General features: G+C 39.3%; 2 protein-coding genes across 2 annotated transcripts in view; both read right to left on the reverse strand.

Moving 5' to 3' along the window:
• The window catches only part of smtnb (smoothelin b), a 62,690-nt gene extending 48,261 nt beyond the window's left edge, over positions 1 to 14,429 (reverse strand). Inside the window, 1 exon segment of the mRNA XM_042487507.1 lies at positions 14,080 to 14,429. Coding sequence (XP_042343441.1) covers positions 14,080 to 14,130 — 51 coding nt within the window. The 5' untranslated portion in view covers positions 14,131 to 14,429.
• A 2,046-nt stretch (positions 14,430 to 16,475) lies between these two features.
• Positions 16,476 to 25,373, reverse strand: trafd1 (TRAF-type zinc finger domain containing 1). The gene is made up of 12 exons (XM_042488557.1): positions 24,891 to 25,373; positions 24,552 to 24,601; positions 23,858 to 23,993; positions 22,949 to 23,002; positions 22,415 to 22,844; positions 21,132 to 21,428; positions 20,992 to 21,056; positions 19,098 to 19,358; positions 18,709 to 18,847; positions 18,136 to 18,352; positions 17,935 to 17,992; positions 16,476 to 16,837 (listed from the first exon to the last, which is right to left on the reverse strand). The coding sequence occupies exons 2-12, from the start codon at positions 24,584 to 24,586 to the stop codon at positions 16,799 to 16,801; spliced, it is 1,731 nt and encodes a 576-aa protein (XP_042344491.1). The 5' UTR covers positions 24,587 to 24,601; positions 24,891 to 25,373; the 3' UTR covers positions 16,476 to 16,798.
• Positions 25,374 to 27,068: the final 1,695 nt, after the last annotated feature.

Raw genomic sequence — 27,068 nt, forward strand, 5'->3', positions numbered from 1 at the left:
AGACTCTAGGGCTGCCATCTGAAAGCTTAAGATTTGAATTATCAATAGGAGACCCCTCATTTGACTGAGGTTCTTCAAGTCAAGCAGATTTCTTTTAATAGTTTAATAGTAATAGTTTAATATTGGGCTCATTTCAGGTTCCAGATTTAGCTCAACGTCTGCCTTCTGCTTAGAAGTGAATTTACAGCTCACACCAGCTTAATAAAATACAGTCTCTGGCTTTTGTTTGATATCTAGTGTTGGCAAAAAATGTTGTTGCACATTTCTGATCACTTGTTAGCGCAGTTAGCTCGCCGTCATATGGAGGTCTTTCTTATGAAAAAGTTGCCATCATTCCTGAACATCCTGCCAAACTCTGTTGAATCTCTCAAACTCTTTTAGGAAAAAAAGGAACGAATAGTCGAATATTCATAATGAACAACCAAATCTGTCCTGACTGACAGAAATCTGAGTCAGGTACAGCCCTGATAGACTCAAAGTAAAGTATCCCCTCTCAGTCATCACTTATGACCTACGAGAAGTGTGTGGTGGTGTATTTATCTGCAGAGACTCTGCCCTCTGTCTGTATTTTCTTATTTTGCTGTGACAGTTAATTTTATGGGTCTGTTGCCTCCAACCATAAACAGCACCCATGTGAGGTCCAAGAGCAAGTTACAAAAATCGTAGACACAGCACCTAAAACTTCTTACTTTCTAGAATAACATGTAAATATACCACAAAGAAAAGTACAGGATTCCAAACTCAAAAACCTGTACTGCAAAATTCACTGCTGTGGTTCACACAGGTCAGGTCAAACATCACAGGCCGCAGTGTGGACAACGTCTACATTCACACACCCAGCCCTGTCTGGGAGCACAACGACCCCTCAGGCCGCGTCCCGACCTTCTGACTCCCGCTGCATGTGCTTCTCTCATTTGCTGTTTTTCTACTTAACACTTTCTACTTTGTGATCTATGGCGTGTCGAGCAAATTCCCTGACACAAAGGAGTACGTATACTTTCTGCACGCGTGCGGGCCCACGTGCATGAGTGAGAGGTGGGGGGTACTCTGTGTGTTTGTGCATTAAATGAGGGCTACAGTAATAATTTCCAGAGCAGGCTGAAGGTTAGAGTGCAGCCAGGCACCAGATCGGATCAGTACTTTAAACTCACTTTTGTCAAGCCCACAAGTGAGTTTGCCCTTATAAGGAGACGCGGGACACTCCTGGTAGCAGAGCTGAAGTGGATTACCAGCTGCCACTGAGAAAGCCGGACTGCTACGGGCATTGAGACAGACGCAAATAAACAATCGAGAAAGACGGAAAGGTTGAGAAAGTTCAGAAACCCTTTTATCACCCTGAAATCTCTTTATTGCCTTGCTTTGGGGCAAAACTCCAATCTGGATCAGGTGGAAGCCTATAAATCATTTCTCACCGCCTCAGGAAAACAATACATGCATACAGTAGGCCGGCACACCACACCCACTGAAAAATGGGAATATAATCGGGATACATGAGAGCCCTGCAAGGCATGCGACTCCTGGTTTCTCAGAAGAGGGAGTTTCAGTCACCTCTCGGCTGAAATATTAACAAAGAAACGAACCAGATTCAAGGTTAACACTTGTTACGCTACACTGAGCCTTCATTGTCTCAAAAACCTGTAATATATACAAGCCAGGAAGAGAGACAGATTTTTGCACATGTGGCAATGTGCTCTTTGAGAAAGCGGAGACACGTGTGGCAAAGCTTAAACTTTATCAAATACATGGATGGTAGGACAGAGGCCCACAGCAGACCTGGGAAAACAGTGTCCCCTTTACACTTGAGGTAGCAGGCATAAAGAACGGATGCATGGAGGAATGCATGTGGGTCAGTGGGGGGTACGGGCATCGGTTATCTTCTATAGAGCTGTAATGATGGACTGAAGACAGATCTGACCCACACGTGTTGCACAGGGTCTTACATTAGTGCAGTAGACTTCACACGTTGATTAATTAATAACACTTGATTGTGCACATGCGGTCTAAACGTCTGATCTCAACTGTTAAACACCGACCTTTCAGCTCTGTGCACGACCTCAAAGTCATTTCCAATCTTGCAGCATTGTTGCATATCAAACTATCTCATAATCATTCAAAGATGAATGCATTTCTCTTTGGCTCGATCAGCCGCCCCCGTGAAAAGTTTTGGCCCATTTCAGCTGTCTGGCTTCACACACACTTTGTCCCCTTTGAGAGAGCCTCACTTCAAAGCTGCAGGTCAGGTCACAGAGAGGGATCCAGGTCAGTCCCAGTCGGGTCGAGACAACCGTGCCCCACATTTGGGAGCTGGCCTCATGAAAAGCATTTTATATTGGCCAACATGTACAAACTAAGAAAGCTGTACAGTAAAACCCACAGAGTACATTGAGTTTGGACATTTCACTCATTGATGTTGAATCAAGTGTTGGGTTTATCTGACAACAACTATGTTTACATTCACAAAATATTAGCCTTTATTCCTATTAAGTTATTGACATGGCTAATGGAAATGAATATTCCACTAATATTTCCGTTAACATGCAGCCGTGCATACTCCAGTTTTGCATCAAAATAGGATTTTTTCAAAGTTTTCCACACGTGCAAGCATAACCTCCCTCTTCCATTCCTTCCATCGCCTTCTTGAAAAGGTCAGCGTTACAATCTTTTGCACATGTCCAAAGTACCGTTAATATCCAAGTCTTGAATAATGTTTGAAAGTAGGTGAGTTTCTCTTTCAGACCAGAATTATGGGCTTTTCATTTGGGTATGCATTTCCATCCCACGGCCTTTTTGTATCCATGACAGACAAACAGACAAGAGGCCATCTGTTTTAAACTGTGGTAAAAACCTCGATTGGGACGCATATTCTGAATGCTACTGGAATGTGGAAAATGCTTAATTAGTAAAAGGCCACACTGGGAATATCAAAAGGGGAGTACGCTGTTTACATTAACAGTATCAGATTCAAAATACTGTCATATTTGGAATAACAGTCTTCAAATTGAGCTTGTTCCAAAATTACACCAAAATTTAATTTTCCTCCAAAGCAGGATCTTTTCTTCTCGCAGCTTCGTTGCTCATTGTTTTGACTCATCATACCAAATCGAAGGAAACCCACAAGGGAAGCGAGCTGTCGACGGTTTGTTAGTACCTCGGTGGTCATGAGCAGAAGATCTGATACAGTTTGACAGATTTCAGCAGGGAGGAGCCTTTGTAAATAAAGAGATAAGAAACACTGCCTGCACTGTAGCCGGCCTCGTCCTGTGAGCAGACTCGGGACACAGCAGGAGCTAGAGCATGATGAATCTTCTCCAAATACGGGACATCATTGGTTGACCCAAAGCCCCTGCGTGACCGGCTCTTTTGGTGTAATGAGGGAAGATCCAGGAGGTGAGAGGGGATGTCTCACAGGAGGAAACAGAGAGGGAGTTAAAGCACTTTGGGTGACTGCAGAGCACAAACTGTTTGTTCTAATAGATCCATGAGAGGCAGCCACGCTGACTCCAAAACTCCACCTATAGCCTTCTAACAGGGGTAAAAGTCGCACACTGACAGAGACAAAACTAAACACAATTTAGCAGTTCAGCTGTTATTATCTCAAGAATGCCACAAAATTAACAACAGTGGGCTGGGAAGCAAAACATCAACATCCGCTGTACGATTTCTCGTAGATCTCAGGAAATGTCTCTATCCTGAGGGAGTCAATATAGAAAAGGCCAAAACCACAGTTTCTACATTTCTCTCTGTCTTTCTCTTTATCGCTCTCTCTCTTTCATCTGTTTTATTTCCCATTTAAAAGCCACCATCTTTCCTAAACCTGTGAAATGTGATACATGTAACTTTTGTCTGCTGGTTTAATTCAGTATGTGACTTGGCAAAAAACCCGAAACATTTCTGATCCTGCAGAGTGCTGCATGCTGTTTCCTGTGCGCTATTTTCCTCTATAAAAAACAGAGACACACCTTTATTCCAACATAAAGCCAGAGAGCAAAGACCTAATATGGCACCTTACAACTGAGAATCTGTGTTTTGGGCAAAGCAAACGGGTGCTGCTGAATGTCGAAGGCATTTTAATAGCATTTCTGCAATTAGGTGAGTCATTACGCTCTCTTCCCCTGTAGGAAACTTTCTTCATTTTGTCTAAAATGGGCATGAACCAAAAGCTGTAATTCTGCAAAAATCAAACACAAAGAATCCTCAATTCTATCTTCAAATTCTCTTCTTAATAATAAAAACAGTGAAAAAAGTCTGCTCATATTGGTACATTTTAAATTAAGCATGTAAAGCACTGAAACAGCAGCCACAAAGCAGATTGTACACATCTGGTGAGTGTTTCTTTAAGTGTAAAACACCTGGAAAACAGTCTAAACAGCAGCTTGGAGCGATTGCCACCAAAAAAAAAAACCTCAGCGCGACCAAAGCATTCAAACTCTATCAGGGTTCTGCTTCCAGGAGACGCCTGGTGGTTGTGAAGGAGATCACCTTCAATCACTTCTCCAGACCTTTTCCATTTGGCATAATGATGATTCAGACAGATGGAGCTCAGTGATAGAAACCCCTTTCTGCTGGATCACTTAACACACAGACGAAAAATAGCAAAGAGTTCGTCTCATATCTGACGCTTGCAAGAATTGGCTCACCCCTCGGTCGACTCCCCCATTTATCAAGGCAGAATAAACTGCATTAAGTTGTTGAGTGCATGCTACATATCACATGACTGAGGTCAGTTTTTGAAATCAGTGGCAGCTGGTGATGCCTCCGTTCAACTGCAACTCTTTGGCCTCCCTCAGAAACCAGACTGTTTCCTCCCTCCATCGCGCTCAATATCTCATCACTGACTATGTCTTGACTAAACTTTAAAGGTCCCATATCATGCAAAATACACTTTTTCATGCTCCTCCAATAAAAATATGTGTCCCCGACCTATTTATAGGCCCCCAAGAATGAGAAAAGTGCATCTTCTCTCTGTCTTGCTTGCTCCCGTGATCTCGCTTCAGGAAATGTCTGTCCAGAAGAACCAGTCACATTTTGCTCTCCTTGTGATGTAGAAAAGGGAGTAGCCACACCTCCAGTTATTATTTTTTTTCCTCACTTATGGGCTCCGCTACACCAATTAAGATGTGTAAAGCACGGGTAAAGCACACTGGTTGCTCTGTTGTAGGCTGCAGGAATGGGCACAAAAGTCTCTACCAATTACTGCCATCCGACCCGGAGAAGACCCAGTGGATTAATTTTATTTACGATGGAAATGTCCCCACATCAAATGGTAAAGGGACCCTGTGGAGTTTTTTTATCATGCAGACCACTGACCAAACCCATGCACTTGGGAAGTGCATGATTAGTCCGCAAGCCGATTAAACATTGCCACCCTTTGTATTCCGCACCAGAAATACTCACTGGTTAAACTTATTGTTATTTATGTTAAAGATATATTTTTCTGAACAATATTGCTTTAAAAAAATACTATCATTTGACTCTTATTCAGTGTTTGTTGTCATGTTCTGTAGGAAAACTTTCAAAGTTCATGATGCACGGTGCAATTCTCTTACTTTTAGAGTAGTTGACCAGCCTATGTCGAAACTTCTATTTAATTGTCAGGTAAAATTAGGATCATCCCCAACATGCAGGGGGGACGATTCTCACATCCTGCCTCTAGTTTTATACACTATTCCGCCGTTCGAACGTTAGAGGTGGTAAACCGCCAAGAAACGCAGAAATGCGCCAACAATGTCAGTAAGCAAGATTGCAAGATAGTAAACCTAGACATAAACAATGCACAATTTTAAAGCTTTACTAAAATGATCGTGAGAGGCACATAGGGGGCGCTACCTTTGCAATTCAGAATGTAAAATTATTGATTTCCACTGCTGGGAACTGAGCATCTCATTGGCCTGATGCCGGCCTTAGACCACATGAATATTTAAACTAGTTCACTGTCGCAAACAATTTCTTGTATTAAACAAACTGCAAAAGTTGGTGCACACTCCTGTGATCTCGAATGCTTGATGCTCAGTGGTCATGAAACTCAGACTGTCTTATTCTAATCTTGATGTTCTGATCAATCAAACATGCTTAATATTATTGTAAGTTTTTAGTCTTGGCTCACGCGAACACTGAAGTTCAATGGCGTGAACACTGTCATTAACCATATCTCCACCACCATGCAGGAAGCAGTAAACAAGGAGGGGCATCTGGGGACATGCAAGACTGTAAACACGTCTCGGTTTTCTTGGACAATGAGGAGAAACTGGTGGAGTGACCAAGAGTGCCTCAATCACCCCCATTGGTACCACAATGAAGTGGAGAAGGATACAAGGTGGTCAGAAAATGCTACAGACCTCTCTTTGACAAAGAAAAAGTCTTTTCAAAGTCTTATAGTGTATTAAGGCTTAAGGAGGCGATAGTACATCTCTTTAATTGTCTACAGTATAAAAAATATCACATTTTCAATGTATTCCTTCACTACAGACCTGCATAATTCATAGACAAGGAGTACAAGCAGTAATATAATGGTCTGAAACACTCATAGACTCTCTCACTGTAAGAATGTAATCACATTACCGCACTGACACAAGCCTGATCACCCTCTGTGAGGTTTGTTTGTTATACAAAGTGTTAAACTGCCACATTAGTCTTTTCATGACTTTTTCAAATGACAAAACAACCCCTGGTGTCCTGTTTATTAATGAAATACTGCTCCTCATATTCAAATACCAGCTTATACTTCTGAGTATCATATATTTTAAAATGACTGAACAATACCAGGTATCCACTTTAATAAAGAAATACAACACGCTGAACTCAATTTCAACTTTAAACATGAGGTAAATGTTTGTTCCACTTTCTCAGAGTTATTGCTCAAGAGAAACAAACTACTTAAAGGCCACTGACCAAAAATAGACTTTGGCGCAGCACATCTTCTCAAAGTTCACCGCTTTTTCTTTTCTCATCCTCTCAGAGCCAAAAGAGGACGGCTATTTATAGCAGTATCCAGTAACAAAAGTTTCCTGTTTTATCAAACAAACAATTGCGCTTCTTATCTCTCTGCTCCCTGGCCGAGTATTTGGATATTCACTGTCACTGTAAAGTCTGCACGCTGTAACTAAACTGTTGCGATGGACTGTCACTGCAACAGTGCTGATAACTGGTGTCAGTTTAGAGGAAAAAACTGCCCTGAATAGTAAACTGTTCACAGCTTTTTCTTCATCACCTCCCGCTGACACTGGTGAAACTTTATCATAGGGGGACACTTTGTGGAAATGTGACGGGTGTAAATACCTGTGAGAATGATGACAGAGTCAGCAGGAAAAAACAGGTGTATACTGGGAACTCTGTGCCTGTAGTTTAAAGCCTGTAGGTGACTTTATTTGACACTCCAGGGCAGAGAAACACTTTCAAAAACACTCACTGAGGTCAAAGAGAATTACAACTGCCAGCATGAACCAAGCAGCAGGTGTTATCAACGGTCAGGAGCATAAAACACTTCTTTTCTCTTTGTGAGTGTGTTTCTGGAGGAGCGGGGGAGCTGTATTCAAAGGAGGATCCGCTACATGCAACAGCTTGTGCCTGAAACGCTCTGCAGACTCTTTGAAGACAGAAAATGGTTTTAATGATCGTAGATGAGCCTCAGGTTAAATCTTGCAGTATCTTGCTCCTGCAAAAGACTTTCTCTTGGAAATTTACTTTAAGGACTACTACAATTTCCCACAGCTCGGGAGAACATATTAAAAAAGTTCTTTTGTCTGTCAGACTGTCCAAAACATATTAAGTTTACTATCACGTATGGTCAAGCAGCAGCTCCGGGGCCAAAAAATTAAGCCGAAGCAGAACTCGAGGCCGTAGACCGCCATGTAAAATTGCTCAACTTTACAGCAGAACATGTTTTCAACCTGGTACTAAAGATAGTTTCATTCTCTGAGGCTAATTTTCCCATTCATGGCAACAGTTTTATAGAACTTGTTAAAGTTATATAAATGAAGGGCGTGGCCGCTTTGATTGACAGGTGGGAGCCATCTTGTTGACAATACACTCCGACGGCGACAACAGTGGTTAGTACACTTAACCTCTGTTGCTATGTAAGTTTATGAAAGTTAATTTGACCTTCTGGTTCTCATATTCAGCGTTTAGTTGTGCTAAACGATCATTGAAGGGTTGGACAATCAGTTTTACAGACAAGAAGACATTGTTTTCATTGCTTTAGGTTTGTTTTTCAGTGGCAAGTATTAGCATTAGTATCAATGTTGTAGCCGAGTGCCCCCTAAATAAATAAGTGTAAAACAATAAACGGGACGGATGGTGGTGTAACGGCTCCAACAGCAGCCGATGTCCTTTTATTTTCTAAAATAGTTATGTAATTATCATAATAATTGAACTATGACAACAAATCTGGCCCCTAATAATATTTGCTTCAAGACTGACAACATAAAAAAAGCTGCATATATATCTGAAAATGTCCCAGACGACGCATGTTAACTGCGCTACAATTTTCCCAGTTTTTTGTTTCTGATGTTGAGGCTGACATTTTGGACCATGTCTCCAGGGGGTTTGAGAAGAACCTGGGACTTTGCTGAGAGCCCACAAAATAAATCCATTCTTCCTCTCCGACTGTAACTGTTGAGCCCTTGTCAACGCACAAAGGGTCCGGGGAGCCATAAAACGAAGGCCCCGGGGTCCCATCTATCACCGGGGCCGGACCACAGAGTAAAACTGCCCTATTTTAAACATGTGTGAATGCTTCTAGCTCACCAGGGAGAAAGGACGGTCACATGGCTGGCAAGACAAGTAACAAATCATGATGTGAGACATCCAGCATGTGAAATCAGCCCAGCAGGCGCCACTGACGGAAATGTCTCCAAGTGGAAACCACAAACTGTTAAACACAATATTTCATGTGTATATTGACATTTAACTCATCTGTGAGCTTGTCAGACGTCACATTTTGACTTTTCCTGCATTATTTCAGTAATGCAGTGCAGATGAAGGGATTTCAGGGATAATTAGAGGGGAGATTGCGGTTTGGCTGACAGATGCTTAAGTCAACCTTTATTTTTAGCTAAGTAGGCAGGTGCACAGGTGCCACAACAACCTGTGGACATGGCTCGTCCTACAGGTTTGTCACACGCACACAGGAAACTATTGCCACACAGCAGAATGCAGGCTGCAGCACCTGATAATTGTCACCCTCCGAGTTACCAATCAGCTAATAAAACCTGTTTTTAAGTGACAGTGGTTGGAGAGGTTTGGTTGGAAAGACGTTTTCTCCAACTGGCCCTTTGTTTTTTTTGGGTCCACACATCTTGAGCAGCAATAGACAGATGACCCGCAACAAACATCCTCTCCAAAAGAAACTGGGACAATAATTGTGCAGCCAGGAGAAAGGAAAAATGCTTTTCCTGGTTGCCATGGAGGGGATTAAATGAGCAATATAAAAGGCAGCCGGGGCTTTGAATAGAAGTGTAGAGAAGGGATTAGTGGCGTTAGAGAGGCCGCCGTATGACCTTCTGACTGTTTAGTTCATTAAGTGCAGCGCAGGCCTGGAGTTTGTGTTCGTTAACAGAAGCTCCTCCACCCGCCTCTACAACCGCTTTAATCACGCCTCTGCACATGAATGTCCATCATCTTTTACAAGAGTCCTGAAAAACCTAATTTACAAACTCCTCGGTGATATAAAACACCACAGAATGAGGTGTTGGGTTTCATAAAAACTAAACACAAAAACACTCTGTTCATGTGGCGCTGAATTTCAGCTCCATCACACCCCCGTACGAGCTCTTCCTCTGAGTTTAATCAGCTTCCTCTGAGCTCACTGTGGAAAACCCTGACACTCGAGTCACCGCAAACATCATCAGTGAAAATGTGGGATCTGTGTGACCTTAAAGCTGGTGGTCACATGTGAGGGAGGGAAAGCTGAGGGGACGACGCTGCGCTGAAGAAGAGATCTAGCTCAGGCGGTTAATGGGTTGAGCGTTAGCGTCACGTGAAGATAAACCTAATGAATTCCAGCGTCTGCGTGATACGTGTTGTTCTGTTACTGCGGCTCTCTGAGACAACAGCAAGCTGTGAAGAAGACATGCCATGCAGGAATGTCCAGACAAAGCTCGATTTTTCAGAATAATTTTATCAATCCTCTGACTCTGTATCTATAAACCTGAAGCTCCACTAACACAGCATCCCAAAACAAAAGAGGTTCAGCAGCTTTCCATGTCCTAATTCTTTCCAAACAGGGGCGGAGTCACACATTGTAAACATGCGGGGGACTTGCCCAACATGCCCCACGGGGGGACTTTTTTTTTTCATATTTACAGAAGTTATATGCACTATTTTTGAAGCCATTTCAGATAAAAGATTGCTTAAAAATCTGTACATCATTTGGGTAAAAAACTTCATATATGCCAAAGAAAAAAATCCTGGTGCATCAACATCCTATTGGCATCTGAGAGTGTTTTCATACAAGGTTGATGACGGGTATGACTCCCCCACTGCTCATCTTTCAGCTTTATAATGAAAGAGTATACTCTGCTTTAAAACCACCAAGTCACCGGACTAAAAATGGCACCTATTCATTCCAATGGAGTTGCTCACCTGGCGCATATGCCGAAAAAAGTTTTCTAATTTCCGGGTTTACTTCTGCACTGTGCAAAACTTCTCCCTCAGCTCACAGACTTTACATTGTGATGCCGTCACTCTTTTCTTAGCTCTGGGAAAGTTTTACAAATATGCAGCCAACAAGGCTAAAATACTCAAAATAGAAAGAGTCATGATTGACCTTGTTTGCAGTTCGACAACAGTTTTACAGACCTCGCTGTTATGATGGTGGTCTATGGTCACAGGGGATTGTTTTACTGCAATGAAAAATAGCTGTAAGGCTGAGCAGGTTTCCCGGGGACCAGGTAGAGGAGGGCGCTGCAGACGGACACGGCTCTGCTCCTGGCTGGAGGAGGAACCACTGCTGTCGGGCACAGAGCTCTCCGCCTCCAGCAGGAGCAGAGCTGGATCTGGGTCTGTCCACGGCGCTATATAGTCTCATATAGAGGCATTAATATCAGACTGAGAAGGTTTCATATAAGTATTCAGTGTAGTCGCATTAAATACCAGTCCACTTCAGCGTTTCGGTACATACCGCACTGGAGAATAACGTGGACTCAGGGGTGGATCGGCGGAGATATGGTATACCGTGTTCACATTAATCAAATGAACTAGACTTTGGGATCAAGTGTACTCGGATCCAGGACCGGGTCCCTGATATGAGAGCCTCATAATTGTTTCCTAACTGCCCCCCCGCCCCCCACCCCCTGCTCCACCACTGCTGCCAAAATTTGTAGTGACCATGTTGTCTCCTTCCTCCTTTATATTCATCTTAACTCCCTTTTTCCTGCTTTCATCTTCTATAAATAAACTCATAAAATAACTGATCAAAGCGACCAATACTCTGGTTGATCATTTACTGAAGGAAAAATATTATTTCCTCAATATACTCCTGCTGTCCCACTATCATATTAATGCTGCTTGTGATATGGCCTTCAGGTGATTTATGAGAATAAAGCTCTCGGCCAAACGATTCCAGACTTTGGGGAAATAATAGCTGCAATAGTCTCGGACAGGTCAACAAAACATTATTTATTTATTTTCACTCCGCCTTTTTCCAAAGTAAACAGCTTTCTCTTGTCGGATTACTGATCTATAACAACAGGAATCAAAATGTTTTCCTGACATGACCTCTTCTAATAGTGCACAGTCTTGGGAAAGCAGCTGGTGAGGATAATGACTTAAGAATTTAAGTGAAAATCAGATACTGTCGCTTAAATACGCTGCAATCTGACAGGCGGCCAAAATTATCACCCCAAGTTTAATGAGTTTTCCCAGATGTTTCGTGCTCAGCTGTTACGTATGTGTGAGCGTGACTCAGACAAACCCAGTGTAACAATGTCTAAACAGCGACAGGATGACTCACACGTCCTTGTAAATGTGTCCGTGTTACAGGTGTCATGATACATGTCTGCTGTCTCACCTTCCTCTGCCTCAGGAAATAATCAGGACATGACTAATGCCAGCCATGAAGTCCTCCTCTGTTTTTACATGTTCGCTTTATCAATCATGATTTACAGTTTACGCTTGTGGCATAATGTCTATCGGTAATAACTAAGACGTAATAGCTCAGTGTGAATCACCTACGAGTGAAATGAGTGTAATAAAGAAATGTCTGATCATGTTATCATACGTCAGCGTTCACCTCAGTCAGTTCTGGCTACTGTTTATTTCTTCATGGATCAAGCTGTCAATTTCATTCATCATTTCATCATTTAGTGTGTAACATGTCTGAGGCCAGGATGACATCTTCAAAATACTAGCTTTTTTTTTTTCAATCACCAGTCTAGAAACCAGGAATTTTAAGTTTTAAATGATGAAAAACAGAGAAAAACAATAAATCTGTGCATTTGAGAAGTCTGAACAAATTGGTGTTTCGCATTTTTGCTTAAATAAATGACTTAAATGGTTAAGTGATCATCCAAATTCTTGCCAATGTGATTCATTTGATTGGATTATAAGAAAAAAAAATCTTAAATTTGTCGGATTATACAGAACAACATTTTAGAAGACAACAAACCTACAAACACTATAAATCACATAAGACTTGACGAAAAGTGGACGCAGTGCATCACAAATGAATCATTCCTGTTACATTTGGTGTTTCGCTGTTTGAATATAACACTATGAAATTCACACTCCCCTGATTTCTTACAGTCAGACACGCTTCATTAAATCTGCAGCTAACAATTATTTTCATTATCCTTTAATCTGCCGACTATTTCCTCAGTTCTCTGATTGTTTATTCTATCACATGTCAAAATAATTGGAAGAAATGCCTTTTTAAAATCCTCAAACCCAAAGTGACCTGAGTCTTCAAATGCCTTGTTTTACCCTAAAAAAATAACAGAAAAGTGACTGAGACAATCAACAATTATAGCAACAAGAAGCAAAACATATGTGCATCAGAGCTGTTACAGTTAATCAACTAGTTGTCAACAATTTTAAAAACTGTCCACTAATTGATTAATTGGAGTCGTTTTTAAAGAAAAAATTAGTAAAAACGAAAGATTAATCGACAATCACAATAACTGCCACAGCCCTTGTGTGCAGACCACCTGTCAGGATTATCCTACAGTTGATATGTGTGAATTATAAAATGAAAAAGAGAACCAAAAAATGCAAAGAGGGTGTTAAAGTATATTAGAGTATTATGGTTAACCCTTTGAAACCTTAGCATATTGGTTTGATTTCTTCCTAAAACATTGGATTTCGATGGACATCTTAACAAAAATTGCCCCAAAATTTGTAAAAAGTTACAAGAAAATTACAGGAAAATAAGAGAAAAATAAATTTTAAAAAAGTAGCCTAAAGTAAAAAACAAAAACACAACAAGAAAATGCTAAAAATGTTAGCAAATATATAATTATAAAAAAACAGTTTTCCAGAACATTTTTCTCTCATTTTTTTCTTTTTTAATTAGATAAATTCCTTGTCACCTTTTATTTTATTTATTTATTTATTTGTAGTTTTTGGACAAGTTGTTTATTACATTTTTCTCGTGTTTTTGAAGGACATCAAACCACAATGTTCCCACGTTTTAGAGGTTAAAATGATTATGAAAGACGTCTGAGTGCAGCACAAGAGAACTGATGTTGAGCTCAGTGTTAAAGGGTTAAACATGTTGGCTGCCCTTAAATCAAGGTGTTATGTTGCACTACAGTAACAGACCTATACAAGCATGATGAGCAGTATACATTCATTCCCCTTGTAAGACCTCGTCTCCATACAAAGGAGTTAACCAGTCTGATGCAACTCACTGATGCATGCAAACTTTACATATATATATAAATATATATATATATATATATATATATATATATATTATATATATATATATATATATATATATATATATATATATATATATATATATATACATAATGAACAGGCTTGAGTGCTGTTTCAATATAAAGTCTGCTGCAGGTAGCACCAACACCACAGGTCCTCTGAGCAGCATGTAACTTCAGTTCAGAGCATCTCCCCTCATGTACTCACCAGGGCTCGCAGAGAGGACTCATCCAGCGCAGAGTAACTCTCCACCGACATGGTTAATCTTTCTGATCTGGCTCAGGTGAGTCTGGAAGATCTGGATGGTGAGTCTTGTTGTGATCCGGTTCTCCTGGTCAACGTGTGCTCTACCACCTGCCCGACTTGTTGCTGTTTTTTTGTCTTCCTTTTAGTTTGTCTCAAACTTCAGCGCAGTCAAACCCAGAAACTATCTCTGACTCAACGAAAATAAACCCGTGTCCCGCCTGTAGAGAGCATATTTCGGTCCTCTTTTGTCGTCTCTTGAGTTTCAGTAATGAACAGGGCTGCACTCTTTCAAAAGGGGACGTTAGCAGCTTTTTGAACCGAGGATTCCCACTGAAAGGTGTAATCCCGCCCCTCTCCGCCGCCGGCTGCTCCCGGCGCTCATTCAAAGCGCGCCGCTCTGTGGGGAAACGCGAAACAGCCTCCAGGTATGGAGGGTGATTAGTGCCACTGTTTAAAAACAGATTTTGAATCTCAACGGGAGTAGTCCTGGTAAAATAAAGTTTAAATAAAATAAAAATAATATTTTAAAAAATGGACAGGTTTAATGAATGTTCCCCGTTAATATGGGCAATGCCAGAAATTTAGTTACCTCTTTTTTTTTTTTCTTTTTCCCTTGCTTTTTTTTTTTTTTTTTTGCTTTTTTAAATTGTCCATTTCACTTTTGGTTTGTTTTTGTTTTTAAACATTGTTTTATATTTTATTATTATTACTATTACTACTGTTCTGTCATACTTGCATTTTTTGTTCTCTTTTCCTTAGACCGTGAAAGGCAAGGTGGGAGTCAAATGTTAGTGAGTGCTTTGTGGGAAATGGTATTGAATAGGTACTTAGTACTGTTTAAGATGGAGATTAAAAGACCAAAAATATAAGTATGTGGATTTATTGTGAACATCTCCTCTGTATATGTTGCAGGTGTTGAATAAATAAAGAGTAAAAAATAAATTAATTAAATAAAATATGTGGAAACTCAAATATATGCATAATAATTCAGAACATTTTCATGAAATCACACCTTTTTTGTAATGATATTGCTTCATACATTTACATTCTGTAATATATAGCAGTTTCCATTATTAGTGACATTCACTGTTGTTTTTGGGGTTGTTTTGGTGGTTGTTCTTTGGTTGTTTCATTTTGTTTTGGTTTTTTTAGAAAATTCAGACAAATGTACAAGCACCCATTACAACAATTTGTCTTTTCTTAGACTCTTTAGACATATCAGATTTAAACACTATTCAAAAATAATTTCAGCTAGCTGGCATACATGAAGTGAGAGACAGAATGTTCAAATAAAAAACATAAGTGATGATGATGATGGTTCATTAAGATTCAGGTTTCTTCTGATCATCTTTAAATTAAGTCATTTAAAACTGTTTTAGCACAATAAAACTTGATCCTAGTGTGACTGAAAAAGTGCCCACTGCTACATAAAATACATTTGAAAATGGCAGCACTGTTGTCCGAGCTCCTTTTATAAAGGGTTTTGGTTGAGTGGTTAATGGAGGTGAGCTTGACATATAAAGAAGTATGAAACAAAGAAATACAAACTGGAGCCATGGATGTCTTCATTAAACATTTAATAGCCACACAAGACAAAGAGCATCAAGACAGTTGTTCTTAAACATGAATAGTCAGCCATATGCCACGAGTGCCTACAGTCCAACCAAACACAACACCAGGAGATTTTATTATTTGCTGCTCACTGGTTGACGATCAGATCTCAAACAGGAAAATGCTCTGGCGTTGTCTTTAGTAACAAAGATTCAACCGTCAGTGGCACAAGGTTGGCTATCTTATATGTATTGCTAAAGTGGATTCTATGTTACACACAAAATACATCTTATCGATCTTAAATCCTATTCAGAGGAGCAGCACACAACATTTTTCATACTATTTAAAGGAAGATTGGACAGGAGACACTGCTTCAAAAGCCATCTCATCATAACACAAACATATATATAGCTCTATAGTTATGATTTAAAAAAAAAATCAAAATATTACTGAGGAGTATTAAAGACAAATGTTCAACAGTATAAAAAGACAAATGCTCAATTATACAGGTTTTTTTTTCATGGTCAAAGATGCATAAATTTATCAAATCTGTTCCTCAAGCCCTTTTTAACAAAATAATCTATCAAAGTGCTTTAGGTTACGTAAAGATGCAGAGACCAACTGGAACACTGTGAAACACCCTGAAAGAACGGCCAAACGGGTGAAAACAAAATGTCCTTGGCTGAAGTAACAAGGTAAAGATTAAAGTGAGACAAATGCACACTGACAAAGTCATGTGTCCGTGTTTGATGTTCTTAGTGTTCCTAATGAGCCACGACACGACTTGTACAGTTTAAAAAAAAAAAAAAAAAAAAAAAAAAAAAAAAGAGAGGAAATTAAATCAAATTCAGCGTAACATAAAATTAATTTTATAATTTATCTGTTAAGGCTAGACGTTAGACATACAAACATTTGAAACAAATCTTGAAATAGAACAGAATATGCATTAATAAACCAATTACTTAGCATTTAATAGTGAAACTCATCAAAATATTAACTGCAAGATAACTAATACTCACACAGGCACTTCTCAGATAGGTCTATGTTTCATTTTTAAAAGTGTGCAAGAAGATAAATGAGAAGCAGAGAAGGAGATTTGGTTTTTGGATTTCTCCACGTGGTCCTGCTCTCACTCATCCTGCTGCTCTTCGTTCTGCTTCTTGGGCAACTGCAGATGGAAAAAAGTACAATTGAGATACCTTTAACAGATGCAGAAATGTGTTGAGTGGCCTCTAAAGGAAAATCCACCTTTCAGGAGACTTAACACTGTGATACTTTAATTATTCTGTGACGTTACATAAACATTAGCTTTTATTCCAAGGGGATTTTCCCTCGAATGAGCAGGCCTAAGCAAGTCGATTTACTTTAAATTACAGTAGGTACTATCTTCTTCAATGTTGGATTTCTCATAAAAATGTATGGATACATTTTATATGTTTATTGTTCATATATTTTAATCATGACTGATCACTCCAGTTATAATTAAAGTGTTAAGACATTCATTTCTTTCCAATATTAGAAACCTTCAGGATTGTACTTCAGTGTGGATTATATACTGTGTTGTTCAGTTGTTTCTATCAAGGTAAAATCCACATACCAAATTTGGGCTATTAGAAAAAAATGTTCGGAATCCGATATAAACCTAATAACGAAAGAAGCGTAATACTAATGGGATGCTAAAATTGTAAAGAGTGTCACGCTTTGAATGACTGAACGGTAACATTATATTCCAACAGATCACCAAATTTACGAGCAGTCCAGTTTGTGCCAGCGAGCACTCTGGCGCTCTGGGGACTATTTAGAAAGGCAACCATGGGCTACCTGCATATGACAACGAAATGCTTTGGTCTCGTGTGTTTAACAATTAAAATTTTCAGAATTATAATTTCATGTTCAGTGTGCTTACGTTAACCTCTAACATTACAACTTCAGAAATAGCAGAAAGCGATCACGACTCCTGACCCTTCAAGAAGCGATAAGATTTAAAATTGTCATTAAAGTCGATGAGTTAACATTATTCATTTTTCAGCCTGAGATTAATAACTACTTAGCCAGAAAGCTATCAGCTGTTGGTAATCCTAAATGTTAATTAGTAATGTTGAAATGCTTATAGTAGCACTGGCAATGCTGCATAAGCCTGTGTACGCAGTATTACAGTATACAGAGTAATACTGCAACATTTAAGCATTAAAAATTCAACTATGATATGAATATTATGGACTAAATTTGAATAGGATTAGAGAGGATACAACATGTGAAGCGTACTTTTGTCAATGAACTTCTTCTGGTCCCTCTTACTTCCTTGTTTTCTGGTAGATGAACTCTGGAGGACAAAGACATTAAAATCAGAATATTATTAGTAAATATAATTATTCTGCACAGAAAGTTAAATTGATCAAGTGGTGCGTAAGTAACTGAAATGCAATTAGAGAATGAGTCTCCATACGACATGATAATTCCTTTTACCCCTTTAGAAATGCAGAAGCAGACTTCTCGGTGTCAGCAAAAGATGAATGAGCTCCTTCTGATTCCTTGCTCTGCTGAGGTCTGTTTTTTACTGAAGCATCACAGTTGGACGTCTTTCTTTGACTTGGTCGTCCAATGTAGCCTCTCTGCCATTCCCTTGGGTTTTGTCCTTGTGGTGTGTCTCTGCCAAATCCAAAGTCCTCATCTGAGTAGTCAGCTATATGTGGAACAGGGTAAACAATATGTGCACATAAACACAAATGTAGAAAGTGACCAGAAACTAACCCTGTAAACATTAACAAAACCTCCAAATAACATTAAAACAATACACACAAGATTCACTGTATTACCAACACATCAAAAACCATCAACATGCCAGCAACAGATGCCACAAAACAGTTAAAAAACAGAGAGCAAGACACTATTTCTAAAGTACAAAACATGTTTTGTTCTTTAGTAACAGAGAGATGTTTCCTGTTGTACTTAATTGTCATAGTTTGTGGTGCTGTTGATGTTTTTTCTCTGATTAAATTTATATCTATGTTTTAACATTCATAATAAAATATACACTACCTTGATGCTTCATTGTCCTCTGAAAATCTGTAGACATCTGACCAAAGGCGTCGTTAGCAGGGCTCACTGGTTTTTTGATGGATGCTCTTGTTAAATTATTCAATGGATGGGCAGTCTGAGGACGCATGTCACATTTGTCCTAGGTATGAAACACACATTAAATTGTTTAAATATTTAACATTCATAAGCACAAATTCAGAAATTATCTTCACAGTGGGTTGATCGGGTCATAATATGGAAATCTCAATAGAAGACACATTTGAATTATGTAAAACTGCCAATGGCGCTGCCACATTTTTAGGGAAATCCCACAACAGCTGAAAATAATTCACTCACGTGCCACATGTCCATAATTTTAGACTGGCTACATTACTTGATTGGAGATATACCTGATGGTGGAAGACGACAGCCTCCTCCAGAGCAACGCCACAGAACTCACAGGGAATGACCACATCGCCCTCCAGTGGGCTGGCTGGAGGACTGTAGGAGGCCGGGGAGACCGAGCGAGGGAAAGTGGGGATGTTTGAAGCGAGCGTGTTGGGGAGGCTGCTCATCAGCCCTGAAGCATTCCTGCCCATCCTGTCCTCTTTAGGTGGAGACAAGGGCTGCTTGCTGTACGATGCAAAGGCAGAGGCGGGGCTGCACCCGGTCTGAACCGAAGAGAGGAAAGGTGTACAGAGAGGATGAAATACGCTTAAATCCATCATTTCCCTAACTAGATGGAGAGGACATCTTCGTGTTCAAACAGCTGAAGGCTGTGAGCAATCTAAAAAAATGGATAAAGAGACAAATGTTTGCATGCCATGTGATATCTGACTGGATCTGGACATTTTACACTGATTAGATCTGTGCAGGTTTATTTCTCAACCGTCTGACCACGCAGAATAGTGGTGGGGAGGGAGGCAGTCTCTGGGAACGGTTTCAGAAAAATACAGAATGTATCAGGACAAAGTAAGTAGGTCAGAGACAGTTTTTCTGATTGTATGATAACGTAAAACTGAAAGTGGAGCTGGAATCAGGTTATAACATGTCAGCAGCAAGTAGTCCTGAAGTCTGTTAGGCTGGTTATGTCTGTCAGTCAGGTTCTGGTTGTGTTATTCATTTTTGTCATGTCATCATGCAGATATGTGGGACTGACCTGGAGTTACAAACTGCCTGCCCTCCTTTCCTTCAGTGATGTGTTGCAGCTGGACAGGTTGTTCCTCGAACAATATATCTATATTTTTACTTGAATGTGGACATGCATTCTCAAAGAATAACTAGCATTAGATTATGATGCTAGCATGTAACTGATCCCAGGCTCTTTAGTCCAGAAAACAAATAAATGCTAAAAACAAAAGAAAAGCTAATGAATCTGCAATGTTACTGGGTTTCTTTAGGCAGATTTTGTTGAAAATTAATGAGTACTTAAAATGTATACAGAAAACCATAGTACTCTGATGAGTGATCAGCAACACATTTGCATTTTCTTTCATTTATTTTTCACTCACTTCCTATTGCTGAAGTATTTTCTGAGCTGCCCTCACTACAAGGAAACCTTGTTTTCGGGCAGTTGGAAGCACATTCTTCAAAACTAAAACGTGCAAAATTTGCACAATTAAGACTAAAATTGTTAGTATGTTATCCTACAAATAGATTTTATATTTTCTGATTAATACTTAAGTGTATTTGTGATGTATAACGGAATATTCTTTATGTTGTGTACTCTATAGATATATTGTAATCTATGTAAGCTATGGTTGATTTTTCAGTTTATGTTTCTCTCCTAATATTTCGTGTATTACTGTATTTTTACTGCTTCTGTGCATGCTCAAATGACCTGCTGTTATAATGTAAGAATTTCTCAATTTGGAATCAATCAATCCATCAACCCATCCATTAACAGCCTTTAGTAGCATGAGGACGTGACATCCAGGTGATGTTAAAATAAGCAAAAAGCTCAGCTGAGGAGCCTTAGTATCACTGAAAGCCACGATTCTTTAAGTCTATAAAAGTGACACATGGCAGCCAATTTATTGTTACTGTGGTGCTTTTGTCCGTATCAGTCCTGTGAGAGCAGTGACTCTGTTTTCTAGAGGGCTAATGTGTTTGTAGGCATGCTGTTAATATGTTTACGTCCCACAGTGCCTCACAGTTTCCTCCTCAAATTTAAGGAATCCTCGTCAGTATTTTTATCTAAATCCATATCATGAGCACTTACCCAGCTGACCAACACAAAAATCTAGCATCATGAGTAAAACCCCAGAAAAAGTCTAGTCAAAAGAATAAAATCACATCTCTAACCTGATGCAAAATGAGGTCCTCTTCAGGAAACAGCTCTTCACAAAACTCACAAGGCAGCATTGTATCTGTGAAAGTCATTTAAAATCATTAAAAAACTGATGACAGAATAACTTCAAGTATTGTAATCAACACTAATTTACCTGCTTGGTCGTGGTCCTGGAATGCACTTGTGCTCGTGCCTATAGTTACGTTTGGGTAGTTGTTGTTGGGCGGAGAGAGCGGAGAGTTTACGGTCGTGTTCGATGTCTTCCCGATCTTGTGGTCCCAGATGCCACTCCACAGGTTTCCCTCTACGCCCCCAGCCACCGACTCTCCATCACTCTGCAGGCTGAGAGCCAACATGTAGTCCAGGCCTGAGGAATCCTCATCCAGTCTGAGGTCACTGTGAGGCCACGCACTGCTGCCGCTGCTATTCAGGAAATCACTCTGCCCCAGCACTAAAAGAAAAACATTATTACTGTTATTTCAAAAAATAACGTTAGTCTGCAAAATCTCTCTAAATTGATATTGATATTAAATATTTTCCAGGAGTATCTACTGCACGTCCTCTGCCTGCAAAAGTAATTGTATAAATACTTACATATGGAAAAAGTTGACTGTATCATTTACAGTCTAATTTTTAGCAATTTTCAACCGGAGGTAAAGATTATGTCACTTTTTCTTATACAATACAAGAGTTGGAAGTTTAAAGCTACTCTGAGTTTTTTTTTTATTTGATCGTTCTGTTTGCAGTTGGTTTGATGCCACTCCGACGACTCAGTCGGTGGCAACAACATGCTAGCAAGGAAAGACATATGTAAACAACGCACTAGCATTGTCACAATACTGGAATTTACAACTCTGATGCACTACCTTGAAAAATATCAATATTCCATACCATTTTCAATACCATGGAGAAAATTGATATTAAGGGAATTTAGGAAGATCTGAGGATCTTTGAAAGATAAATATTTTAAGGCTATAACATGACAACGGCGACTTGTCTTTTCCTAATAGGTAGCAGAGAACTGCAGAATGACTGTAGTAAAAATAAACAATAAGAGAGCACGAAAAAGTGCATAGATGCGTCTGAAAATGAGTGCTGAAATCAACATTTTTGGTCAATACTCAATGCACCCCTTTGCAAAAATATGAATTAAAATCAGCTTTAGAAATGTTTTATGGGGAGGGAAATGCATTCAGCATGTCTGTTACACCTCATGGATACACACAATTTGTTTTGGTAAAAAACGCTGAATGTTAACATAACTTTTGCTTTATACAACAACAATGTACAGGGCACCTTAAAATTGCCTCTACAGTCCTTTAAAGCTACATTGGTATATTTTTGGCCAATGTGTAAATACATATTCGAATAAAATAATCCTGGTAGGCACTTTTCCTCACAGGAAATGTAAGAATTATAGGTTAGTGATAAACTCACAGTGGCTAAATGTATTTCTCGGGGTGGTGTTCTTCCAGTCGCCTTGCGGTCCTTTTGAAGTGTTGAATACTCTTGAATCAAATGGCCGGGGAAAAGGCTGTTGATCTGCAGCACTGACGTTATTATTCTTTGGGCCTCTCTCTTGGGCTCTAAGGAGGTTTCGGATAGAGTGGGCTTCTAACCAGTCCCCGGGAGACTGTGGTTCCACTGGGCTGCGACTTGTCCGGCTGTTGTTCCTCTCTTGGGGCGGTGTAAGGCTTCCGCATAATACCGGATGCACAGCTTGTTCCCTCAACATTATGTTGCACTTGCAGTGTGCGCAGGGCTCGGTGCGTGTTCCACAATAATCCTCATGCTCTTTGGACTGACTGAAAACAATCTCCAGTTCACAGTATTGGCACGGGACCAGCCGCTGAGAACATTCAGAGCTCTGAAAGGAAACAACAATTGTGAAAAACCAAAATTTGAAGACTTAATAAAGACAGTTAACTGTTAGAGTTATAAATAGAGAAGAAAAGGGTTCTTCAGAAATACCTGGTGAGCATCAAAGTGATTCTTCTCAATCTTCAAACCACATTTGCATGTAATCTGAAATAAGGTCATTTTTCATTAGCTGTACAGTTGGGAAATTTGCAGCAAAGAGGATAGTGCAATAAGAAACATTATAAAGATCTAAAAACACACAGAGGGCTGAATTAGCCAGTTTACACACTGCATATTTTAGTGGCCTTTATTGTGACCAGCCCAAGGCACTCCTGTGTAATAATCATGCTGTTGATGCAGAATCTTGATATGCCACACCTGTCAGGTGGATGAGTTATCTTGGTATTATCTTCACTCACACAGATTTTAACAAATCTGTGCTCAAAATTTGAGAAAAATAAACCTTTTGTGCACATACATAGAGTCTTAGATCATTTCAACTCATGGAAAAATGGAGCAAAAACAGAAGTGTTGCATTTATATTTTTGTTCAGTGTAGTTTGCATAAGTCACAAACACCATCAGTAACTATTTACAATACACATATTTTTTGCGAAAATAAGTCGCTTGTTCAATAAGCAAATAAGCACAATGAGGTGTACTTATGTTGGAAATTATTATAAGGTAAAAATTTCCACAACATACAAGAGTACACTCGACTGATTCTAGTATTTTCCTGTCCTGTCCTGCTCCTTTATCACAGAAATACTTTCTCAAGACAAATAACAGCAAAACTTCTTACTACTGAGAAATAAAAATCACAACAGTCACTGGTTTGAGTAGCATCTTACTGCTTCCTGGATTTGATAGAGGTAAATAATCTTCACACATACTGATTAGCTTTACCAGGCTCAGCAGATCCAACACATATGTCCACTTTTTGGTATCAGACCTGCCCTTTTAAGCAGCATGTATCGATTGCAGGAAGTTAAAGTCTACCGTATTTCTGCTCAGATTTTACCTGAGTATGCTCCTGCTGTTTGTGGTCCTGCAGATCTGCCCTGGGCACTGGCTCCTGGCATACATCACAGAGTGCAATGTTTCTTCGGCAGTGGATCTCATGGGTGGTAAAGTTAGCCTCTGGAATGTCATGTTTGCTGGAAAAGTGAAAGAAAAACCACCACTAAAATTGACTGATCACTGGGGTTGCGGGGATATGCTGCTTTTAAGGTATACCGTGGTATTAAAGTTGATGGTTATTGTACTGTGTGCATTAACTTCATCTACAGTACTGAAAAACTGAATCAGACTGAGAATCTCTCCCACGCATGAGCATCTCCTTTTCCCTTTGACTGCAAGTCACCCTGTGCACTGACATATGTCTGTTGTTGTTGTTGTTGTTGTTGTATGTTGCTGTGTCACACTGTTTGTGCTTTTGTGTTTTTCCTATGTTTTTACACTTGCTGAAACACAAATTGCCCTCTGGGACAAGTAAGAAATTGACCTGATTGACACACATTAGGTTTTCATTTAATTCCTTTCATGCTAATTTTAACTGATGATAGCAATAATACTTAGAGTGTAATACCACATAATATACCCTGATACTGTAAAACCGTGATGTTTTCTGAGATTATTATTGTACTGTGAAAATATTTTTGCTGTTGCAACACTACTAAACCACAGTATGTACAATGTACCTTAACCATACTTACCAATTACCACAGAACTGTGTATTTTCATCTGCCATGGCTTTGCCGAATGCCTATGGAGAAATTTTTACCGTTTGTTAATATCACAAATCAATTTGGCTGACATGTCATGAGCTAGCTCTGTTTTGGTGATCTTTGCTGAGATCTGCAGTACCGTTTGTAGCTATAGAGTGGAAATCGTGACTAGTCGGATTTATAGTTTCGCTGAAGTCACGTTAATTGAACTGACACAAACATCTGTTGACATATCTCATTTAAAACCAGCCCTGTGGATAGTCAGGGCTAATGTACAGAGCGCTGTTAGCAAATGAGACTGGTTGACAGCTCTTTCGGTTTGCTCACCCAGTGTCTCCAGGCTGGTAGCTAACGTTAGCTGACAACGATGGCCTGGATTAACAGGAGATCCCCCGTCAATGTTACTCAACAAGCATCTTGAAGCACCTAAGAAAAGTTGGACGGTGTTAACCGTGCTACTTTTAGCTAGCTTCGTCACTGGATATTAAATACCCTGTTAGCAACCACCACGTAGCGTTAATTCAGCTAGCCCAACAAACTTTATACCGAGTAGCCACTGAGCCAAGAGGCTAATGTGCCGCCCGGCCCAACAAAATGAGGAGAGTCGTTTTGAGATAACCGTGTGTCAATTAATTCATCTACGTAGCACATATATCCAAAAATAAAACCGAAGGCGAAAGCTAGCTAACTATTTGATATCTTAAAAAACAGTTCGTTATTTCCTCCTGGCTCTGTGCAGATACACGGGCGATTGATGCCCCGGGTAGGGCTTCTCAGGCTGTCTACGTACACAGTCATGCCGCCTCCTTCAACGCTGGCTCAACCAAACCCTTTCCTGCCATAACAGTTTATAGTTTTGTAATTAGTCTCGCACGTAGTTAAAATGCAACAGAGCAGTGATCCGATGATTTTTATGGGGCATGGATGACTTCGAGGTTAACGGTTAAAGCTAACTGTAAGTCTTGTTCAGGGCAAAATGCTCCGCACAACTGCAAACTGGATTTTGATTGGTCGAGAGAAATCGTGCGCTAGTAAAATGTCACGGGTGACACTTTTCCTTTCCTTTTCAGTCTAATTCCTCTTTAGATTAACAAGCTTACTTATGAATTTGTGATAAAAGTGTCAATTATATTTATATTACTGATCACTGAGCAGTCGTTTCAGAAAGCAAGCGCTTTGACTCCGTCACTTGGTTTTAACTTCCTGTCTGCACCGGAAATATGAATGTGTCCGTTGTAGTTCGATGTCTCGTGCTTTTAATCGCATTGCGTCTGCATTTTTTTTTCCAAATACATCTTCTCTTTTTTTACTCCCTTAACGTACAGCGTGAAAGAAGGTCAGATCTGAAAGAAAACGAGAAACTTTCTTTTTAAGTAGTCTGTCAAACATCAACTGCCTGTTTTATATATAAAATAAATTACCAGAGGCTCCACAGTACAATATTATCAAGATACTTAAATCATGATACAATATTATCACGACATTTAGTAACAGTACAATACTATCACAATAATTAAGTCACAATACAATATAATCCCAATACCAAAATCATAATACAATAGTATCAAGATATTTCACAATTCAATATTATCAAGTTATTAAGTCATGATATAATGTTACCATGTTATTTAAGCCATAATAGGATGTTATCACAATACTTACATCACAACACAATATTATCACTATACTTAAGTCACAATATTATATTATCACTATAATAATATTACAATACCTACGATATTATCACAATACGACATTACTATGACACTTAAGTCATGATACAATATGATCACGATACTTCAGTCTCAATACCATATTTTTGTGATTTTTTCTGTTTCACAATATGTTGAGTATGACAATAACATATTCTGTGATGTTGTAATTTGTAATCTATGAACTGAAATTTTGTCCCGAAAGGAAAACTTTGTCAACTGAGTGGACTAGAAAAAGCAGTTTATCTTATTATTCTAACAGGCTACCAAAGGATTACTTTGTATTTTCAATATAAATCATTTATTTAAAAAAAAAAAAAAAAAGACAAAAGAAAAAGATTCTTTGTGTCTGTGTATAGATGTAATACTACCAGACAAAATATTGCGATGTTATGCTGTTTTGATTTTTTCCCCACCTCTTCTTTTGACATAGCAGCAAGTTGATCTCTGCTGTACAGCTCTAATGTGCACCAGCTGGTAGTTTCACTATAATAATAATCACAGTAACTGGCTAGGAAATGTTGGTGGTTGTGTCATTATGTTTACAAGTTTACATGTTTACCGAAGTGAACTCCTCCCCTCAGGAAAACAACACACAGTCACTTAAATCACCACCAGCCGATAAGCTAAATTCTTTCTTTCTAATTGCACTACCATATACATTTGCACTACTATAACTATTTTTAATGTGTCATTGTTTGTATTGTACAGTTTTTATTTATCTCTTTTTAAATATATATATATTTATGTCTACTCTGTCACAGAGAGTTGAGAGTAACGCAATTTCAATCCT

This window comes from Plectropomus leopardus, chromosome 6 (genome assembly GCF_008729295.1).
Source record: "Plectropomus leopardus isolate mb chromosome 6, YSFRI_Pleo_2.0, whole genome shotgun sequence".
NCBI classification, from domain to species: domain Eukaryota; kingdom Metazoa; phylum Chordata; class Actinopteri; order Perciformes; family Serranidae; genus Plectropomus; species Plectropomus leopardus.

Bases quoted from the DNA above. Each gene is read 5' to 3' on its own strand.
- trafd1 (XM_042488557.1), bottom strand. From the start codon at position 24,586: ATGGCAGATGAAAATACACAGTTCTGTGGTAATTG. The intron at 23,003-23,857 runs GTAAAATCTGAG...ACCTTATTTCAG, and splicing joins AACAGCAGGAGCATACTCAG to ATTACATGCAAATGTGGTTT. The intron at 21,429-22,414 runs GTGAGTTTATCA...TTTTTCTTTTAG, and splicing joins GAGAAATACATTTAGCCACT to TGCTGGGGCAGAGTGATTTC.